Source organism: Anarhichas minor, unplaced genomic scaffold (assembly GCF_050575085.1).
Source record: "Anarhichas minor isolate MPS153535 unplaced genomic scaffold, ASM5057508v1 ptg000009l, whole genome shotgun sequence".
NCBI classification, from domain to species: Eukaryota; Metazoa; Chordata; class Actinopteri; order Perciformes; family Anarhichadidae; genus Anarhichas; species Anarhichas minor.
The window spans coordinates 5,399,070-5,419,011 of record NW_027466455.1 but is presented as its reverse complement, the minus strand read 5'-3'; the positions used below and the strand labels follow the sequence as shown (position 1 = coordinate 5,419,011).

Below are 19,942 nucleotides of genomic sequence, written 5' to 3'. Positions count from 1 at the left end.
TCTGTGGATGTTACTTCAGCTAAAAGCCGCTGGTTTTTGATGCAACAATATTTCAAGGTTCAAGGTAGGATTGTTGTAAAGTTTGGTCTGTTTTTGATCGATGTAGTCTTTTAAAGGAAAACTATCAACTTCACATTTCATTTTGGTGAAATTCATGATGTGGACTTAAGTTTTAGACTTTAGATTCATCAGATGGTTTCCGTTTTAAACTCTTCCGGCCTCACATGAAACAATCTGTCGTGCATGTTTGTCCATTTCAATGCATTAGATCTCAAACACTTAGAGGTTCAATGTTCAGAGTCGAATTGAACAGTTGTTCTCGTAGAAGCATTTGATGGAACAGCAGAGCTGGTGAGTTTGAACGTGGCCGGTCTGACTGTTCTCCTGGTTGATGTCGTCTGGCTGTTAAAGTCAGGAAGCTTCAGACGGGTTCTTCATGAGAGCTACTGGATCTCTTGTGTTTGTTTGATTGCTTGTATATATTCTGCATGAGTGCGTCAGTGTGATGAAGAACTACAGCACGGCTTTAAAAGTTTGTCTCTTTCATTCAGCTCAATGAAGAACAGAATCCACAGCAGCGTGAGGTGAATCAGCTTGTATCACTGTGATGTGCTTCAACTCTTTAGAGGCGCTGCTTTGTGTTTGTTGTCACAAACGCAGCTGTTTGACATGTGTTAGTGTGTGCATTCTGTACACAATCTGGACTCCGGTGAGCAGAAAGAAGCAGCACTGAGTTTAAACAACAGAACAGCAACTTTTTTTCTGTGGATTTTACTCTTAAGGAAAGTCAGCAATTGTCAGTGCAACATATTTAAAACTTCAAGGTCACATTGTTTTTGAGCCATTTTCCTATTTCTGGTCCGCCTGGGCCATTTATAATAATGCACGTAGAACCTCAACACTGTAATGTCATGATATTTACACGTCTGTCTTCAGGACCAACTGGGCCATCAGAATATATAATCTACAGTGATGTCACATGAATGTATAAATAGTAATATTACCATGAATAAAATAGAAAAGCAAAGTCTCATGATGCAAGCTTATGATAGACTGTTTCACAACAAGTATATAAAACAGTTCTACTTACAAGAATATAAAATACTCATGAATATCAGAATCAGAATTGAACATACAAGGAATTTGACATGACGGGTGGTGCATAACATTAAACAATCAACAACAATCAACACAGAAACATATTCAAATTTACAGAAAAATATAAAATAAAGTGAAATATAAAATAATATATATAAATAATATAAAATATCAAGTTTCTATTACACAAACAGCAAGATACATTTGAGCACATATGTTAACACAAAGGATGAACATCTACTGAGTAGAAGCACTTATGCATTTACACAATATACCAGTGGTGGGCCGTCAGGGCCAGCAAAGCCTTCTCTGCTGGCCTAAACAGAATCACAAAGTTATAGCTATTTTATCATTTAATAATTTTTCAGAAATACACTACATGTATTATAATTTGTTTTTCCATTATCTTATTTCCTCATTGCACAGCTCCTGTCTTCCTCTGTTGCTCTGCTTCCAGCACAGCTTGTTTTAAGGAGAGCTTTTATCCAATCAGATTCAGCCCCTATGTCTCTATGTAGGCCTAAGGAGAGAGGCCCGATGCCCTAGAGAGCCTTTGCAGTTTAAGTGAATGGGGACGATATTGTTGATTGTCATAGTCTTCAACCAATCAGATCTTTAGTTTGACATGTTGGGCGTATTCTTTGACGTGCCAGTGGTACCCAGGTAGCCTCCTAAGTACGTCTGCATTAACGTGCGCTGTGATTGGTCAGTGGGCCAGCGTGAATTTTGTCAAACAGGAAGCTAGCTAGCAGATCTTAGTGTTTAGTAAGAGTTCAGGTTGAAACATATGTAAGAGAAGTTATGACATTTTTAGTGTTTTGCTTGGTGTAGATTCTTTTCTTTATACCTAGCTTTGTTTTCTGAACACTCAATGGCTGAAGGAGGAGAAACGGATTTCTGGAGAAGGACATTTCAGGAAAAACTGGACATCGTATCAAAGGGTCGGCCAACCCCACAGCTAGCAGCCCTGACCCAGCATGGAAAAGGATTTCTATGAACGGTATTTCTGGCTGACAGCGTCGGAGAAGCGTTGCACATTTTATGGCTAAGAATGCGTTTCATTTGCAACTGAGCATCTTGGTGTTTGGAGCTGTTTGGAGCTACGCTACGCTAACCAAGGCAGCTACACGACAGGACACGCACAAACACAAAAAGTTTCACTGATTTCTAAACTGAGAACACTTTAAATGGTTTTATGGGGATGAATCAAAAGAAAAATGCTCAAGTAAAAGTTGTCTTACCTGCACGGCTGTTGTCCAACTGTCGGCCCGCTCCCCTCAGCAGGTGCTCCTGCTCCTTCAGCGGACGACTGAGAGCCATTTTCAGGCTCTTCTGTTGCCCACGATAATAGTGATCCAGTAGTTTAGTTCTCCAACAAGTTCCGTATCAAGTAGATTTTCTCCAGCAGTTCAAAACTCAAAGAGTTCGCTCTCCACAGTTTGGATTCACAAGAGGTGTTCGGCTCGGGAGGTGTTCGGCACGGGAGGTGTTCGCCTCGGGAGGTGTTCGCCTCGGGAGGTGTTCGGCACGGGAGGTGTTCGCCTCGGGAGGTGTTCGGCACGAGAGGTGTTCGGCTCAGGATGGTGTTCGGCACGAGAGGTGTTCGGCACGATAGGTGTTCGGCACGGGAGGTGTTCGGCACGGGAGGTGTTCGGCACGGGAGGTGTTCGGCACGGGAGGTGTTCGGCACGAGAGGTGTTCGGCTCAGGATGGTGTTCGGCTCAGGATGGTGTTCGGCACGAGAGGTGTTCGCCTCGGGAGGTGTTCGGCACGAGAGGTGTTCGGCACGAGAGGTGTTCGGCTCAGGATGGTGTTCGGCAGAAGAGGTGTTCGGCTCAGGATGGTGTTAGCCTCGGGAGGTGTTCGGCTCGGGAGGTGTTCGGCACGAGAGGTGTTCGGCTCAGGATGGTGTTCGGCACGAGAGGTGTTCGGCTCAGGATGGTGTTCGGCACGGGAGGTGTTCGGCACGGGAGGTGTTCGGCTCGGGAGGTGTTCGGCTCGGGAGGTGTTCGGCACGAGAGGTGTTCGGCTCGGGAGGTGTTCGGCACGAGAGGTGTTCGGCTCAGGATGGTGTTCGGCACGGGAGGTGTTCGGCACGGGAGGTGTTCGGCTCGGGAGGTGTTCGGCACGAGAGGTGTTCGGCTCAGGATGGTGTTCGGCACGAGAGGTGTTCGGCACGATAGGTGTTCGGCACGGGAGGTGTTCGGCACGGGAGGTGTTCGGCTCGGGAGGTGTTCGGCACGGGAGGTGTTCGGCACGAGAGGTGTTCGGCTCAGGATGGTGTTCGGCACGAGAGGTGTTCGGCTCGGATGGTGTTCGGCACGGGAGGTGTTCGGCACGGGAGGTGTTCGGCTCGGGAGGTGTTCGGCACGGGAGGTGTTCGGCACGGGAGGTGTTCGGCACGGGAGGTGTTCGGCTCGGGAGGTGTTCGGCACGAGAGGTGTTCGGCTCGGGAGGTGTTCGGCACGAGAGGTGTTCGGCTCAGGATGGTGTTCGGCACGGGAGGTGTTCGGCACGGGAGGTGTTCGGCTCGGGAGGTGTTCGGCACGAGAGGTGTTCGGCTCAGGATGGTGTTCGGCACGAGAGGTGTTCGGCACGGGAGGTGTTCGGCACGGGAGGTGTTCGGCACGGGAGGTGTTCGGCACGAGAGGTGTTCGGCACGAGAGGTGTTCGGCTCAGGATGGTGTTCGGCTCAGGATGGTGTTCGGCACGAGAGGTGTTCGCCTCGGGAGGTGTTCGCCTCGGGAGGTGTTCGGCACGAGAGGTGTTCGGCACGAGAGGTGTTCGGCTCAGGATGGTGTTCGGCTCAGGATGGTGTTAGCCTCGGGAGGTGTTCGGCTCGGGAGGTGTTCGGCACGGGAGGTGTTCGGCACGGGAGGTGTTCGGCTCGGGAGGTGTTCGGCACGGGAGGTGTTCGGCACGAGAGGTGTTCGGCTCAGGATGGTGTTCGGCACGAGAGGTGTTCGGCTCAGGATGGTGTTCGGCACGGGAGGTGTTCGGCACGGGAGGTGTTCGGCTCGGGAGGTGTTCGGCACGGGAGGTGTTCGGCACGGGAGGTGTTCGGCTCGGGAGGTGTTCGGCACGAGAGGTGTTCGGCTCGGGAGGTGTTTGGCACGAGAACTATGACTGCAGAGGACATTTTCAGCTCAGCTTCAAACTGAACCATCTGTACATTAATTAAAATACATTTGAGAAGTTGAACATTTTCCTTGATTTGGGTCGCGGCTTGTCATTAAGGGGTGATGGTGGGTCCCGCAGTTGAGAACCACTGCTCTAGAAGGTAATGTTCCCACCCACAGTATGAAGGTACATCAGAACATGTGTGCTATAGATAGAGTGCTTTAGAAACTCACTTTCTTCTTCAAACCTTTGACAATTCTGTGAAAGTAATGCAGGATCAGTGACAGCACAGTACAAACAGCCTGCAGCATATTTATAGAGCTTTAGAGACGTGGGGACTATTTAAGGCTCATATTCCCCAGTGAAAAAAAAAAAAAAAAGCATTCCAATATAGTCTGATCATAGTGTTTGAAGTTTAGAGCCGTGCCAAACGGCTGCAGAGGACTTTGAGCTTCAAGCTGACTGGCACAATACACGTTTATGATGGACTCGTCTATAAATAGGAATTGTTCAAATAGAAGCTCAAATCTGAGAATGCTGAAGGAAATGAATGACAGGACAACTAGCAACAAAAAAAGAATCACAATGTATTCTGTTTTCAGTAATCAGTGTTTTAATGCATTCAGACAGAGTGGAAGATTTGGTCAGACTTCATAATCAGAATGATCAGTGTTTTAGGACAAAGGGTGAAGACTCAATAAAGAAAGTTATTAAGGCAGTCAAAAACATGAGGTTGACACACACACAACAGCAGATGAACAATGACGTTTGGAATGTTTTTATGTTTTTATGTTTTACTGTCTTTACAGTAATCTGAGAACATGTTGGTGAATAAAAGTGCAGAAGATCTACAGGTTGGTACACAGAATGTACGGTAACCATGACTGTAATACAGTCCTTCACCACAGCATGTTTAGCTGGAGGAGAAAAATGTCTTCCTTTATGATTTATGGATCCCACACCTCCAATAATATATTATCCCCAACAAGGCGACCTCACCACATGGTCCATGCAGTGGCTTTTGTGGAGCTTTCAACCACTTCCGATCCATTGTTAGCTTAAAAGCTGAGATGTACATCAAGTCCATAATATGAGATGCTGAGATGTACATCAAGAATAATATATTAATATATGACTTGTGGTCCTTGTTTTTAAAGAATTCTGGATTATTACAACATTGGCATTGATAGGACCTTATTGACACTACTCTTGTCAGTGCAGAGCTTTATCCGTCTGTTATTTATGGCATCTGTGAAGACCCGCCCTCTGCCTCCGATTGGCTGGTACTCATTTTCTTCTTCGCAGAACTTTCTTGCTGATGGATGAGATTGGGGGAAGGTTGGTAGGTTAATGATTTCAACTCAGATGTGGATGTTTTCATAAGGATGGCAGCCTTCTTGTATAGTGCTCTAATACGACTACAAAATAATGCTATGCACGTTACATATATGGATGGAATAGAATTACAGATCTGTTGGAGAAGTACATTTTGATGTGACGCCATGATTCAACTTAATGCTGTGGCTCAAGGATTAAGAAAACTATTTAAAAATGGCACTTCATATCAAAAAGGTTTACGTCAATGTCTACTAGCTTCTCCTCCTGCCTTTGATGGCACATTGCCGCATATCTTAGCTCATTACTGCCACCTGTTGATCAACCATTGGCTGGAATGTGCAGTGGAGCTAACGGACACACTTAAAAGAGAAAAACAGGCACATTGAAAGGACTCCGGTATCTCTCTGGCCCACGTTGATCCCCATGCACTATCACAGTGAAACTATGTAGAGGTAGCAACCGAACACAATATTAAACTCATGAAACAAGGTGAACCTTCCTATCAACACAGTATTAACTACTTCTTGATCACCTTCTAAGTATCAGTACGTAGTATTGACGGTCCATTCTTCACCTTTTGGTGTTGTTGTACTTTACCAAATCATATCAGTTGGTACCATGAAAAGGAGCTTACCTCAGTTACCTGAAACACTGACAGACCCCCCCCCCCCAGAGAGCAGCTACGACATCTGGTTGAGCAGACTGTTAAAACTCTTTAAATCACCATCCTCTTAATTTGCATATCTTTACTATATAAGTATATCTTTACATGTTAGTTTTCGGACATCTTGCGGATCATGTAGTTGAGGATGCCTCCGTGGTGGAAATACGTCAGCTCCACGTCGGTGTCGAATCTCATCCTCGCTTGGAATGTTTTCCCCGTGTCCAGCTGCGAGGGCAGAGACGAGACGACATCATGTATCACATCACTTGAACAGGGAAATCATGTCCCTCCTCTACAGGAAAGAGTCTAACGAACCTTCACATCCACAATCATCCTGGGCGTGAGCTGCTCGGGCATGATGATGGTGTAGCGCTCTCGGCCGCTCAGCCCCAGGCTGTCGGCAGTGTCTCCTGCTAGATACTCCAGAGGAATCACTCCCATCCCCACCAGGTTACTGCGGTGGATCCGCTCATAGCTCTCTGCCACCACTGCCTTTATACCCTGAAAGCAGAAGCACAGAGTTCAACAGAACAACTCATCACATGACCACAGTTGCACACTTAAAGTCACATGATGATAACTAAGCCAGCCCCACGACAGCTGCACTACAGGTCCCTAGACTTGTAATTTGTCCCAACGGTATGAAAATAAAAAAATAATATTTCTATATTCAGGGTTTCTTCAAGGTTCACAATATTTATAATATCACAAGACTTTTTTTTACACAACATAAAATGCAGTTGTTTCACCATCATACTGGCTAAACTATGAATGTATGGAAAACCAGTAGGGACAAAAAGGCATATTATTACATCCCATGTTTTATCAGCACTCCCTGTAGAATATGACAATCATTTCTGATGATATCATTTATGAAATCAATGTGACCTGGATCGGGTAAGTAACATAAAATGGAATGATGGATAAACAAATAAAAAGTATATTAATATATTTAATTTAAGTTTTTGCTAATTTCACACCATTATTCAAGACTTTTCAATAACTTTTGAGGGTACTTAATTCCACAACAACAATTTGGGCAGAAAGTCCCGCCCATTCTTTTGATCTTATCTCCTTGGTAACTGACTAACTTTAAATTGCATCCAATGAGACAAAGAGGTGCTCCTCACCAGCAGGAAGGGGCCCTTAGCTGCCCAGTCTCTGGAGCTGCCTGAGCCGTACTCCTTCCCTGCTAGAACCAGCAGAGGGACGCCGGCCTGCTGGTATCTCTCTGCAGCATCAAACACATCCAGCTGGACAAACATGCAACTGTTAGTGAAAATGTAACAGTCCATCTAGCCTACATGAGGTGAGGCAACAGAAACCTTAAGAACGCGGCATGCAGAAGTTTCCCTTCTTGTTACACTGAAACAATTGACGTAAAAGCATTTTGTTGAGATACAAGAATGACAAACAGCATCTACATAGTTGTTATATGTTCTAGAGGTGTTGCATGCTGACCGTCTCTCCAGTTGGCAGGTGAACGGTTTGTGGCGCCTGCTTGTTGATGAACTTGTTAAAGAGGCGGATGTTGGCAAACGTCCCCCTGGCCATGACGGCGTCGTTACCTCGACGTGAGCCGTAGGAGTTGTAGTCCCGTGGGCTCAAACTGTCAAAGCACAAACATGGTGAAGCAACAAGCTTTTATGGACAGACACAACACAACTGATCTCAGGCAGGAAATAAAGGACAATTCCTGTGCAGAGGAGTACAATTAAACGCCCTGTAGGGAGCGTTTCAATCTAAATCTGGGCTTATTTAAAGTCTGACAGTAGTCCATCGTCACTGCAGAGTCACATGACTCATGAAAAGAAAATCCACATGTCAGACTGCTTGGTGGTGGCTCACCCTCTGTCGGTGAGGTAGCGTGCTGCAGAGCTGTTCCTGGCGATGTTCCCAGCAGGAGAGATGTGGTCGGTGGTGACCGAGTCTCCCAGGTTCAGCAGCACGTAGGCGTCCTGGATGGACTTGGATAGCGGCAGCTCCTTGGTCTGAATAAAGAGCACATACAGTAAAGCTATGGCCAACAATAATAAAGATATTAGTAGGTCACCAAAAAATGGAACAATGTCTGAATAACTGTATGAGTACTAGTAGTAGTAGAGATATGAAATAATGGTCATAAACAGTAGTAGCCTTCCTAGTAGTGAACTATTAAATATGAAAAACAAAGTTGCACACTTGTCTAATGTGTATAGTATCCTGTATTTATATTGTAGTGGTTTGGTGTATTTAGAGCATATTCTTCTTTATATTGTGTATTCTATAGCTACACTGAATAACCTGCTGCTGTAACAATAAAGTACAACCATCCATCTATTAGTAACAGCAGAGGTATGGACATCCAGGGCTGATTAAATCATTTAATGAGAATATTGAATTATCATTTTCCATTTGTGTTTGTATGATGTTAATGTAATTAAAATGAAAAATAAATTTGAATTGTATTATTTGAAAAAGTGTTAGTAGTGAAAAAAAGAAAAGAAAATAGACTTATAATGTGAACTCTTAATAAGCGTAACACTCCCATGATGATGATAAAATAGAATTCTGTTTCATTTTCAAACCCAAACTTGTAACTCTACCTTTCATTTGAAAGCAACCGATGGCCCCCATTGGGGTCCACTGTAGAAAGACGTTCATGTAAATAAACAGATGTTTGGGAGTTTTCATTATCATTGCTATTCTGGCACTAGTTCCACATTTCCAAACATGAAAATGTAAACGGGATTTTAAAAATATAATTCTCATCATGAGCACATTAAAGGAAAACAAGATTTCTAGTAGATGAAGTGACTGTATTTTAATAAAGGCAGCCTTGGACTTAAGTTATTATAGTTGCGTGAGCTTGGGAAGATGTTTTAATTTGTATATTTACCAAACCATGGAAGAACGGCGGGGACTTGATGTAGGTTGATTTAGGGTCCCAGGTATACAGCTTGTCAGAGGGAGCAACCAGAGCGTTCCAGCGTTCATTCACTCTCTGCAACATGACACAGTAAGATTCAGAACAATCACACATGACATCACACTGCAACAGACTAAAGGTTACACTACCTCAATCTTCTCATAGACTTCTTTGAACATGGATGGGATGACAAACGTCCTCTCCACAGCCTGGATCTCCTCCCGTGTGGGCCAGATGTCCCTCAGGAAAACCTCTTTGCCTTCAGAGTTTATGGCTACAGAGGACACCAGAGGACACCAGAGGACACAACTAAAGACGGGAAGCTACATTTGTTTTATGCATCAGGCAAACACAAATATGGACGCAAAGAGATTTAAATCACATAAGAAAAGTTCTTATCAAATGTAATTTCCAACCCCAAGGCTAACCTGATGACATCACGCAAACGACAAGAAAAAAAAAAAAAAAAAAAAAAGAGTCAAGACAGCCTCTCCAGGCCTAAAGAATATTTTAGAGGATACAACTTGATGTATGGGCCTGTATGAGGATCAAGCCAAGCAAGTCTACTATTCCAATAGTCAAGGGAAGACTGGTAGACTACAAGTTCAGTGTAACGTTAAACCAATTCCTGCTGGAAGACTGGTGGAGATTCCACTAAACCACAAACACCACTAAATCTACTCTCATCTGGAAAAATCCTGGTTTTCTAATTCAGAAACATTTCCACACAGAAAACTGAAAAAGGCATCACACATCTCAAACACAGCTTCCACAATCATACTCACTCCCCCACTCGGTCCAGGAGTGAGAAAGCAATTTCTAGACATAGATTCAGCATCCATCCAAACTATATATATATATAGTTTGGATGGATAGCAGCTAATGTAGCCTGGAGCTTCCAGCCTGCAGCAGACACTTGAAACAACTACATGTGTTTCTCTCTGCGTAGTTACTCTCAGAACACAACGACTCACCAACGGGTTCGCTCTCAAAGTTGATCCTCACAGTGCCGGCGATTGCGTAGGCGATGACGAGCGGGGGGGAAGCCAGGTAGTTGGCTCTGGTGTTGGGGTGGACTCTCCCTTCAAAGTTTCTGTTTCCTGAAAGGATCCCTGCAGCAACCAGATCTCCCTGGAACACAAAGCGATGTAAACACTGCACGGTAGAAAATACTTTTTGTCATTATATTTTGGAAATGTATTACTGTTCATCTACAGAGCTAGTAAAATAAGATGAGGAAGACTTCAGACCAGAAAGAGTAACGGGAACAGAAAACAACTGAAGAGAAAAAGAAGATAGATGAGGAAGAAGAGGAGCTAGTGAGTGCTTGGAATGTGAAATGCTCATAGATATGTGGACACAGCCTCCTAGTACTCTTATTACCTGTGTTATGGCCTCCACCACCGGCTCGGGGAGTGGCCCACTGTTTCCTATACACGTCATGCAGCCGTAGCCAACGACCTCAAAGCTAACAGGAGAGACAAAAGGATTGTTCACAAGGTAAGCCTAATACTGTGCCAAGAATCACATGAGCACCATGAGCGAGGCCTGTTGTGTCACACTTATATCACAGCATTGTTTGACTAAATGTTTGTGTTTATTTGTTGTATTTTGACAGGATGTTCTCAATGAAATTTTGCAGAGATCACATAAAAGCAAAAACAAAGTGTTTTGCTTTTGAAAGCTTTAAAAGCAGAAGCAGAGCTGTAAAGTCTGCGGTCAGTTTAAAGTGGGAACCTCTCCAATGAAACACTCAACTGGCCTTTATCAGTCTTTGACTGAATACAAATGCAATATCAAGGGCAGCCAAGCAATGGTTCCATTTTCACTCGATCAAATGCTTCAAAATAAAATTATATTTTTCAAATATTTTCAGCACAATTCATTTTTCTCTCCCCTCAGTGGTCGCGGTCTCTTTCATGTGTGTGTGTGTGTGTGTGCATTAAGCCACTGCAGCCCATGTTGTATCTACCTCACTGGATTAGACAGAACAGGCATTCATCAACAGAGTTGTATCTCAATTCAATTTCCAGAATATTTCACATGATACATATATAGAAATTGAATAAGAGGATCATTTTACTGAAAACTAATATTACAAGTGCTTGTTACTTATTTGCCGACATTTTTCAAAGATTGTCTTTCTCAGCAGATTTGTTGTCAAGATCAACTTTTGTCACATGACAACAGGCAGTTACATACTGTATATATACACACACAAGTATGTATTATTGTATAAAAGTACATACAAACATAATCTATGTATTTATGAGCTTTATTCAACAGGGCAAACTTTGTTAAACGATTATATGACTTAAAATGACACAAAATATGTTGGAATGAATTCAAATGAGGACTTCCACACACTGCTCCTCAGAAGCTCTGGTGTCCAGACTGTTGGCTCAGGACGGCTGTGCTCACTAGTGTAGCAAACAACAGAACATCACTACTTTCTCTTACTGGTACTGTTGGTCAACAGGACAGGAAACAGGTCATGTGAATGTTTAGAGTGCCCTCTGCTGGGTCACAAGGCAAATGACTTCAAACGGTCTCAGAGACGGAAAAATCTTGAATTCAAACACGTCATTACAGTTTGAATACTAACAACGTGCCAACAAATGTTTGATTTTTCGGGTAAAAAAAAGCCCTAAAAGATGTGAAAAAAAAGCTAGAAAGTGGACCTTGTTTTTTGTTTGTGTGTGTTTTTTAAATAAAGAATGAACTTTTACACTCAGCACATTAAGCGTCTTTGTCTTCCCCACACTGAACATCCTGATCCTCCATACAGAGAGGACTGACTGATGGGACTGTGAGCAGCTTACCCCAGCTGAGAGAGGTAGTCCATGACCCCGCTCTCCTTTAGGTAGGAGGTGACCACTCCACTGCCAGGCGACAGGCTGGTCTTTATGTATGGCTTCACGCTCAGGCCACACTCGATTGCTTTCTTTGCAAGGAGCCCTGAAAGAAGAGCATTTATCTGTATTAACTGTGTCAGGAGTTAATACACCCCCATGATATTCCAGAAATCCCATTAAGAGAAGTCTTGCACACCCACCTGCTCCAAGCATGACAGATGGGTTGCTTGTGTTGGTGCAGCTGGTGATGGCAGCGATGACCACGGAGCCGTGGCTTAGTGAATACTCTTTCCCGTTAAACTGGAAGGGGACCACAGCGCTGTGACGCTCTGGAGCCATCTGGAAGCCCTTGAAACCTTGCTGAAGATGTCACAGAGCGACATGAGACGAGTCAAACACACTGACAGTAACAGCAGTGTCCTTTCAATTGTTGAAACTATACGTTTCACCATACTTTACTTTGAGAAATATGAACAGAATTTTGTACAAACTTTCATTTAATTTAAAAAAAAAAACGCAACAGAGAACAAGAGAAGTTTTAAATGAAATAATGTTTATCCAGAAGGCACCCATACAAATAAGTCTAAAATATGCAATGTTTTGATTTAAATATCGAATTAAAAAATAAAGCAAGATTACAGCTCTGAACAGACATTTGATGCTAGCTCTTTGTGTTTTCTTTACTTAATACTACAGACATTTGAGTCAGTATCAAAAGGTACTGAGATTCAATCCCCAGCCCTTCTGACAAGTGGCACCAGTCTTAATTCACGTTAAATGCATACGTTATCATATTTCATGTTGAGCGCTTCTTTGTTTAGGAGCAAGCCACATTGCATTTCACTACATATATTGTTAGTGTATCTGAATCCCTGAATCCTTGATTCTTCATGATGTGATGTGTGAGCACCTACCTTTGCTCCCAGGCAGGCTTCAAAGTCTGTCTTCATGTCGGACACAGGGATTCTGTCCTGAGGTCTTTTGGGGCCACTGCAGCATGGGACCACTGTGGTCAGATCCAGCTCCACCACCTGAGAGACGGAGATGAGGATGTACTAGAGCTCTCTGTCTCACTGTGCGCTGCCAGAAGTCTCCGTCATCATTTGACAATTCATACTATTCTGCTTACACATAGTCGAAACTTACGTCTTATATGCTGAACCAAGTCATATATGTTCTTCGTCTCATCATATTTTAGTGTTTGGTATCACATTACTACATGTTGCAGCTGACAGCTACCAGGTTCAGAGTGTCAGCGAGGAACTCTGTTGAGCCATTTTGGCATTTGGAAACACTATTTGACCTTTTAAAAAGCCACTGTTAATCAACCTTTCTTTATAGGCTCAACAATCTCCAACTATAACTTCAAAATGCAGAGCAATGTAGAGACTGACCTGAGTGAAGTCTGGATCCTGGGAGACATCGTTGTAGTCTCTGAACATGGCCACTGCCTTCAGGTACTTTGTAACGTACGCCTGCTTTTCTGCTTCTCGCCCTGAATACATACAAAATGGAAACAATTTCTTGTCATGAATCAGAGAGATGAATACGTCCGGATCTCCACAGCTGGACACTCACCGGTCTGCTCCAGGTACTGGATGCTGACCTTGTCCACAGGGAAGAAGGCTGCTGTGGCTCCGTACTCCGGACACATGTTGGCGATGGTGGCTCTGTCGGCGATGGACAGCTGAGCAACGCCTGGGCCAAAGAACTCCACAAACTTCCCCACGACACCCACCTGACGGAGGTGCTGAGAGCACAAGGGGGGAGGGGACAATGTGAGATTGTGATGATGAACACAACAGATTTAGACATTCTTTACTTTGATGATTACGTTGTTAAAAGGTTTAAGCGTGATTACCGTAGTAACTGTGAGGACAATGTCTGTGGAGGTGATGAAGTTGTTTGGAGTCCCGGACAGCTTGTATCCCACCACCTCAGGCAGCACCATGCTTATTGGCTGACCCAGCATAACGGCCTCCGCCTCAATCCCACCCACACCTGAGGGTTTGATGGCGACTCTTATTAGGAACTTCATGATCAGAGATCAATAAAGTGCGGCTGTTTTGGTTATTGTCACGCTATCGTTAGCTAGGAGCTCATCCATTGCACTGCATGAATAAATGAGAGCAGGCATCTGCACCAAATATAAACCACAAGTGGATATGTATAGTGTAGAGGAGACGGTGTCTTACCCCAGCCCAGCACTCCCAGTCCATCGATCATGGTGGTGTGGGAGTCGGTGCCCACCAGGCTGTCTGGGTAGAAGAAGCCATCCTGGTTGAACACCACTCTGGCCAGGTACTCCAGGTTGACCTGGTGAACGATCCCTGAACCAGGAGGGATGATGCGCATGTTCCTGAAGGCTTTTGAGCCCCACTGGGAAGGACACAACATATTTAATGGTAAAAAAAATCTCTACATAGTTCCCTTTATATCAGACACGCAGACCTCACACTGGGTTTGTTCACTTTTATCACCTTTAAGAACTGAAACCTCTCTCTGTTGCGGTCAAACTCCAAGTCCTGGTTTTTGTGAAGACTGTCCGACCTAAAGGAAAAAGAGCCCGTGTGTTTACGACGTAGAGAAGGAGACAAAGTATATTATAGTGATATAAACTGAGATGATGTTCATGTTTTATCCGTATGAAGGATAATAGAGAATATGAAGTGATGGCGCCATGGTGGAGAGAGTTCTTACTTCCTGTTAAAGTCCACCTGGATGGAATGATCGATGACGAGGTCGGCGGGGCAAACAGGATTAATCTTCTCTGGGTCACCGCCCAGTTTCATCACCGCATCACGCATGGCAGCAAAGTCCACCACAGCAGGGACACCACTGCAAAGACAGAGACAGTGTCCACTCACCATCATCATCATCATCATCATCATCATCACTGAATTCAAAAGGAAATCGGGCTTGGGAGACATCACCTGAAATCAATATCACAATTAGGACAAGATTCTTTATCTCCACAGGCAGCATCTTATTAATTATTTGTGTTGAACAATAAACTGATATGAATGGGTTATGACTATGACATATTCAGCAGTTAACAAGCCTTTGAGGCTTTTGCTTGACACCATGATTTCATGGCTGCACCATTCCATCAAATTAGATATCATATAAGTATAAGGATGACGATATTTTTGTGTTTTTCTAAACAAAGAAAACAAAAAAAAACCAACAACGACGACGAGTTAGTCAATCGCTCAAAACGGTTTGACTTTCTAACCCAGTCTATTGCTATGAGCTCCAAGCCCATTGGTTTCCACTGAAGATTTAAATCTTCAAGAAGCTTAATAATTCCATGAAACAGCTGGTCACTGTAGTTTATCAAGTTTGGCTCTGCTCATATCATTTTAAACATATTTCTCCCAAATGGTCAACATTTGAAGCAGCGGAGAACAAGATATCCTGACTTTAGTCCTTGTATGGGTCAACCTGCATAAACACATCCTACATTTCCCATAATGCACCTCAGTATCATTTAACCTTAGACACTGTCTGATAAACAACCATGTCTTTCATGCTTAAGTAGGCAGACTGTAACGCAGGCTCTCTGTTATGAATTTGTAGAATTCAAAGCCAAACAGATATTCTGATGACATCACTCATTCTCATTAAACAATGAGTAGTTCTCCCAGTGACTGTGGCCCATGTGTGTAAAACTGATGGAGTGCCCTATGCTGTACTTACTGTAAAGGGCTCCGTCCGTTGTTAAAAACCTATGGAGCTACTCACTGACATTCTAATGCAAATGAATAGTGTCCACATACGTGAAGTCCTGGAGGATGACGCGAGCGGGTCGGAATGGCACCTCCACAGTTTGAGTCTGGGTCTGCTTCCAGTTGAGGATGCTTTCCACATCTGAGCGCTTCACCAGAAACTCATCACAGTTCCTGACAGCAGACTCCAGGAGGACGCGGATAGAGAAGGGCAGGCGGTCTGAGGAGCAGATGAACAGTGAACCTCTCTGGAATATAGATCGCTAAAACTACTCCATTACTCTGACAACAGGTTGCATGTCTGCATCCAGTAGAGAATTGTTGTTACCATATCGGGGATCTCCAAGTTTGGAAAGATTGTAAAACTGCTGCTTTGGGTCGTTGGGGTCCAGAGGCTCAACTATATGTTGGAAAGGATTTTTCACAGTTGCAGACATCCTCCTCTGTGTGTCGGTACGAATCTAAAGCAGGAACAAAAGCAACATAAGGATGTTTGTAATATCATACAATAAATAACAGAAGCAGGGACGAAATTAAACATATTGAAAATATGAAATATTCTCATTAGTCTTTTTTTTTCCTGCTAACGTGAAGACCAGATTAATCAAATCAGAAAGTGGTATCTCTATACAGAGCATGAAGAGGGTTAAATACAAGTCATCGGAGGCATTTCCATGTTCAGTGTGGTAATGGATTAGCCGGAGGGTTAGTGAACTCTCATCGCATGTTTTACAAACCCTTACATAACTCACCGAAACCTCTTTAGCAATCTCATTCAACTTTAAACAGAACAATTCTTCAAAAAAACAAACTTGAAATGGAAATGTGCAACTGAGTGTTGGACAAGCTTTACTTGTTGAAAAAGAACACAAAGTGAATAAGAGTTCAGAGGATTGCTTGTGCTACATGTTCCTGTAGATGGTTAACAACAGAGACTCTCTCACATCCTGAATGGCCACATATTTGGCTGCTTAGTTGAAGAGAGAGAGGTCTGCTGCAAAGTGCAAAGTCCATTTATGACACTGACATTACTGTGATGCAACACACCCAGAGCACGTGTCTGGTGTGACAATATGAAACAGTTATGTTCAGTGTATTGGTGAATTAATTGATAATGACTGGTGCTGGATATTGAACGTCTATATTCTTTGGTTCAAACCTAAATATGTCCATGCCATGAGTATTAGGAAAACTGAATGTCTGTTCAGATTTGTCATCTTGTTGACGTAATTCTCTGACCACACAGTTCCTCATGTGAATCTAAAATTTGACAATTATGGATATCATATAAACAAACCATCCCGTATATTGCAAATAAATATGTTCTTTCTAAAACAATGAGATGATTTTGTTTGATCTAACCAGAACTGTATTACCGTAAGTGCAGTTGACTTGGATCTTGTCCTACATTGTTCATCCATATTTACATTCCAACCCTTTAACTTCACTTGGCCCTCTGACGGAAGTTAGCATTAGCTAACGGTACTTAACTCAAATGTTAACAAAACGCATGAGTTTAGTATGAAAACATAAAAGGAAAGGGGCAGTCTTAAAGCATTGCTAGTGGCTGTTTCCCATCTATTAGCATGACATGGTACAACCAATACAAATGTTGAATGTGACAGCCCAAGTTAGCTAGTTTAACCTACGTCTCAACATTGTGCAGAAGAGGGATTCCACAACGTTACTCTAGTATCCGCTCTAACATTAGTGAAGACAGTTTACGAGACACTTATTCAATCTAGTCAGACTCTACTTACTTCTGTGTGCAGGAGGAGACGCCACAGAGCACGGCCGTGTTTTACACTGACAGAAAGAGAATATAAGACTACTTCCGCAGAAAGCAGCAACAGCGATTCATTTGTCTTCTTTGGTGTTTATTGGCAGTTGGCAAACCACCTTAGAAGTGCATTGCCGCCACCTATTGGACTGGAGTGTGGGAGCGGTAGATTGACGGAAACAATAAATGAATACACATTTTCTCTATTACTCCCGTTGCTCTTTGGCAGTGGAATGTAAAGAAGCTTGTATTTGTATTCTATTAGAATGTAAAGAAGCTACATTCTATTAGAATTGTCTTTTGAAGATGAACAGGACATTTTTCAGGTTCAAGTAATGACTGGGTTACTTTCGGTGCTGCTTTAGTATTGATCATGTTTTGATATTTGAGTCATTTTGTGGATGATCAGATGGAGTTATGATGGTAGCAGATTCAGCTTGAGCAAAACCTTTGCCTATTGTGTTCAAATCAGGCCCATAGGAGTTTACAAGGCAGGTGTCCTTTCTCACAACACTGACCTGATGCATCAAGTGGATATTCTCTGCTGAACACAACATTATGCATTTGCCCTCTAGATCCTCTAGTCGGAATGAGCATACTTATAAACGCACTGTTACAACTCCTTCATAGTGTCATATTGCTTTTCGGAGAATTATGATAAGTTCATAGTAGATGCAAAAGTATACTTATGTACAATATATTATGTTGAACATTGTTGCTCCTGGATGGATCACAGCCAACCCAATTATGTTCAACACAGCTCCATGTCCTTGGTCATGGTGCCACAGCACTTAAAAGAATAAACTTCATAATTCTCAAAATTCTGACCCTTTGCTTTTTTATTAACAGCATTTACTTGTACTTTTACTTTCAATACTTAAGTACATTTAATATCAGAAAATTACTTTTGATACTTAAGTACAATAAATATCAGATACTTTAAGACTTTTACTCAAGTAGTATTCTAATAGGTGACTTTCACTTTTACTGGAGTCATTTTCCAGTAAGGTATCTTTACTGTTACTCAAGTATGACTTTTGGGTACTTTATACACCACTGCTCTTTGGTAATTAATTAGGATATTGTGTACTTTCCTTGATGCCTTTCCAACAGATTCCCCAATATAATATTATATTTTCCATTGATCAGTCCTGATTATATTCCTTCTTTCTTCATACCTATGCTTAAGCAGTTTCTGCTTTATTACAGTGTGTGCATTGTCAATTCAGGTGCTTGCCTATTCTATAGAGTGTTTGATTTAATCCTGTATGTCCTATTCTCAGATTGGTAATGACCTTCTCCTCCCTTGGGCTCCCGTTCAGTATTCCACCAACACCTTCATGTTTTTGAATACTGTACAGAAGTCTCCCTGTGTCACTTAAGTCTCAATATTCTTGCCAGGTGTTGCGTATATTGTCCTTAATGAGAGTTTTAACCTCTGCTTTGCTTAATGGTACATGTATGTCAATGACGTTGTTTTAATGACTGTTTAGCCGATACGTCTGCATGTTCATTTGCTACATGAGCAGGAATTCAAAGTAAGGAGGTATCTAAACCCCTACTGTCTGAGTACAGCATAACAATGCCATACAATATATCCTGTCACCTATATTTCACACAAATATAAGTTTTATTATATATATTATGTGTTTGAATTTAACCAATCCGGGGCCCTGGAATGTGTGGGCCCCTGTGCTGCAGCAGGCCAGCCCTGTGCCGTCCAGGGACCATTAGAAGAAAGAGAATGACCCTTGTGTTCTGTCATCAATTTCTTTTAAAGCTTCAGTTTCAAAAACTACAGATGATTCAGTCACATTGTTCATTGTTCATGAAAAAAAGAGTTTAAACTGTAGATTAAATGTTGAGAGTCCCTGCAGTTCATTACGTTGTCCAGTAGGTGGTGGTGCTGTTGCAGTCTTCACAGCTGCTGTCAGCTCCACAGTATGATAGTCATTCAAGAGCTTCTGACCTTTTGACCAGATGGTGCTGCTGAGAGGAGGCGCAAAGGTGAGAGCACATGTAACGCATCATTTCAATTCAAATCATATTTGTCTTCCACCAGTTCAAGTTCAGCAGCGTGTAATCAGACAGTAGCATTTACTGTCGTCATCTTTACAGTTTTTAGTAAACCAACAGGATCATCATCACATCACATACACTTGCTCAAGGAGAAATGACCCCAAATAATCTATGAAAGTCAAGATAATCCCCACTGATCTGCACAATGGTACCATGAATACATTGTTTAATTGTTTAATGGTTTAAACATGCATTCATAATACTTTATCCATCACTTTTAGCTAACCATTTCAACTTTTCTGTAAGTATACTAACTAGTTTCTATGTACTCTCATAAGAGATATTTGAGTGTGACAATGGATTCAGGTCACTGGGAAACTTGTGCATGTCCTGTGCAGTCGACTCACTGGATTAAAAATTGACCCACTTTGG

The 19,942-nt window shown here is 42.8% G+C and overlaps 1 protein-coding gene across 2 annotated transcripts; it reads right to left on the bottom strand.

Moving 5' to 3' along the window:
• Window positions 1-4,808: 4,808 nt before the first annotated feature.
• On the bottom strand, window positions 4,809-17,587 carry aco1 (aconitase 1, soluble). 2 transcript variants are annotated; one of them, XM_076087201.1, is made up of 22 exons: window positions 17,472-17,587; window positions 16,040-16,172; window positions 15,763-15,931; window positions 14,684-14,821; window positions 14,464-14,533; window positions 14,179-14,362; window positions 13,845-13,984; window positions 13,562-13,733; window positions 13,378-13,478; window positions 12,898-13,014; window positions 12,184-12,343; window positions 11,951-12,086; window positions 10,512-10,596; window positions 10,103-10,259; window positions 9,278-9,402; window positions 9,099-9,203; window positions 8,069-8,211; window positions 7,682-7,829; window positions 7,351-7,473; window positions 6,536-6,721; window positions 6,326-6,445; window positions 4,809-5,533 (listed from the first exon to the last, which is right to left on the bottom strand). In XM_076087201.1, exons 2-21 carry the CDS (start codon window positions 16,146-16,148, stop codon window positions 6,329-6,331), a joined length of 2,685 nt encoding a protein of 894 aa, XP_075943316.1. In that variant the 5' UTR covers window positions 16,149-16,172; window positions 17,472-17,587; the 3' UTR covers window positions 4,809-5,533; window positions 6,326-6,328. The 2 variants fall into 2 exon arrangements, with proteins under 2 accessions (XP_075943316.1, XP_075943317.1); XM_076087202.1 differs by lacking the exons at window positions 16,040-16,172; window positions 17,472-17,587 and having other exon boundaries at window positions 15,683-15,823.
• Between the last annotated feature and the right edge of the window lie 2,355 nt (window positions 17,588-19,942).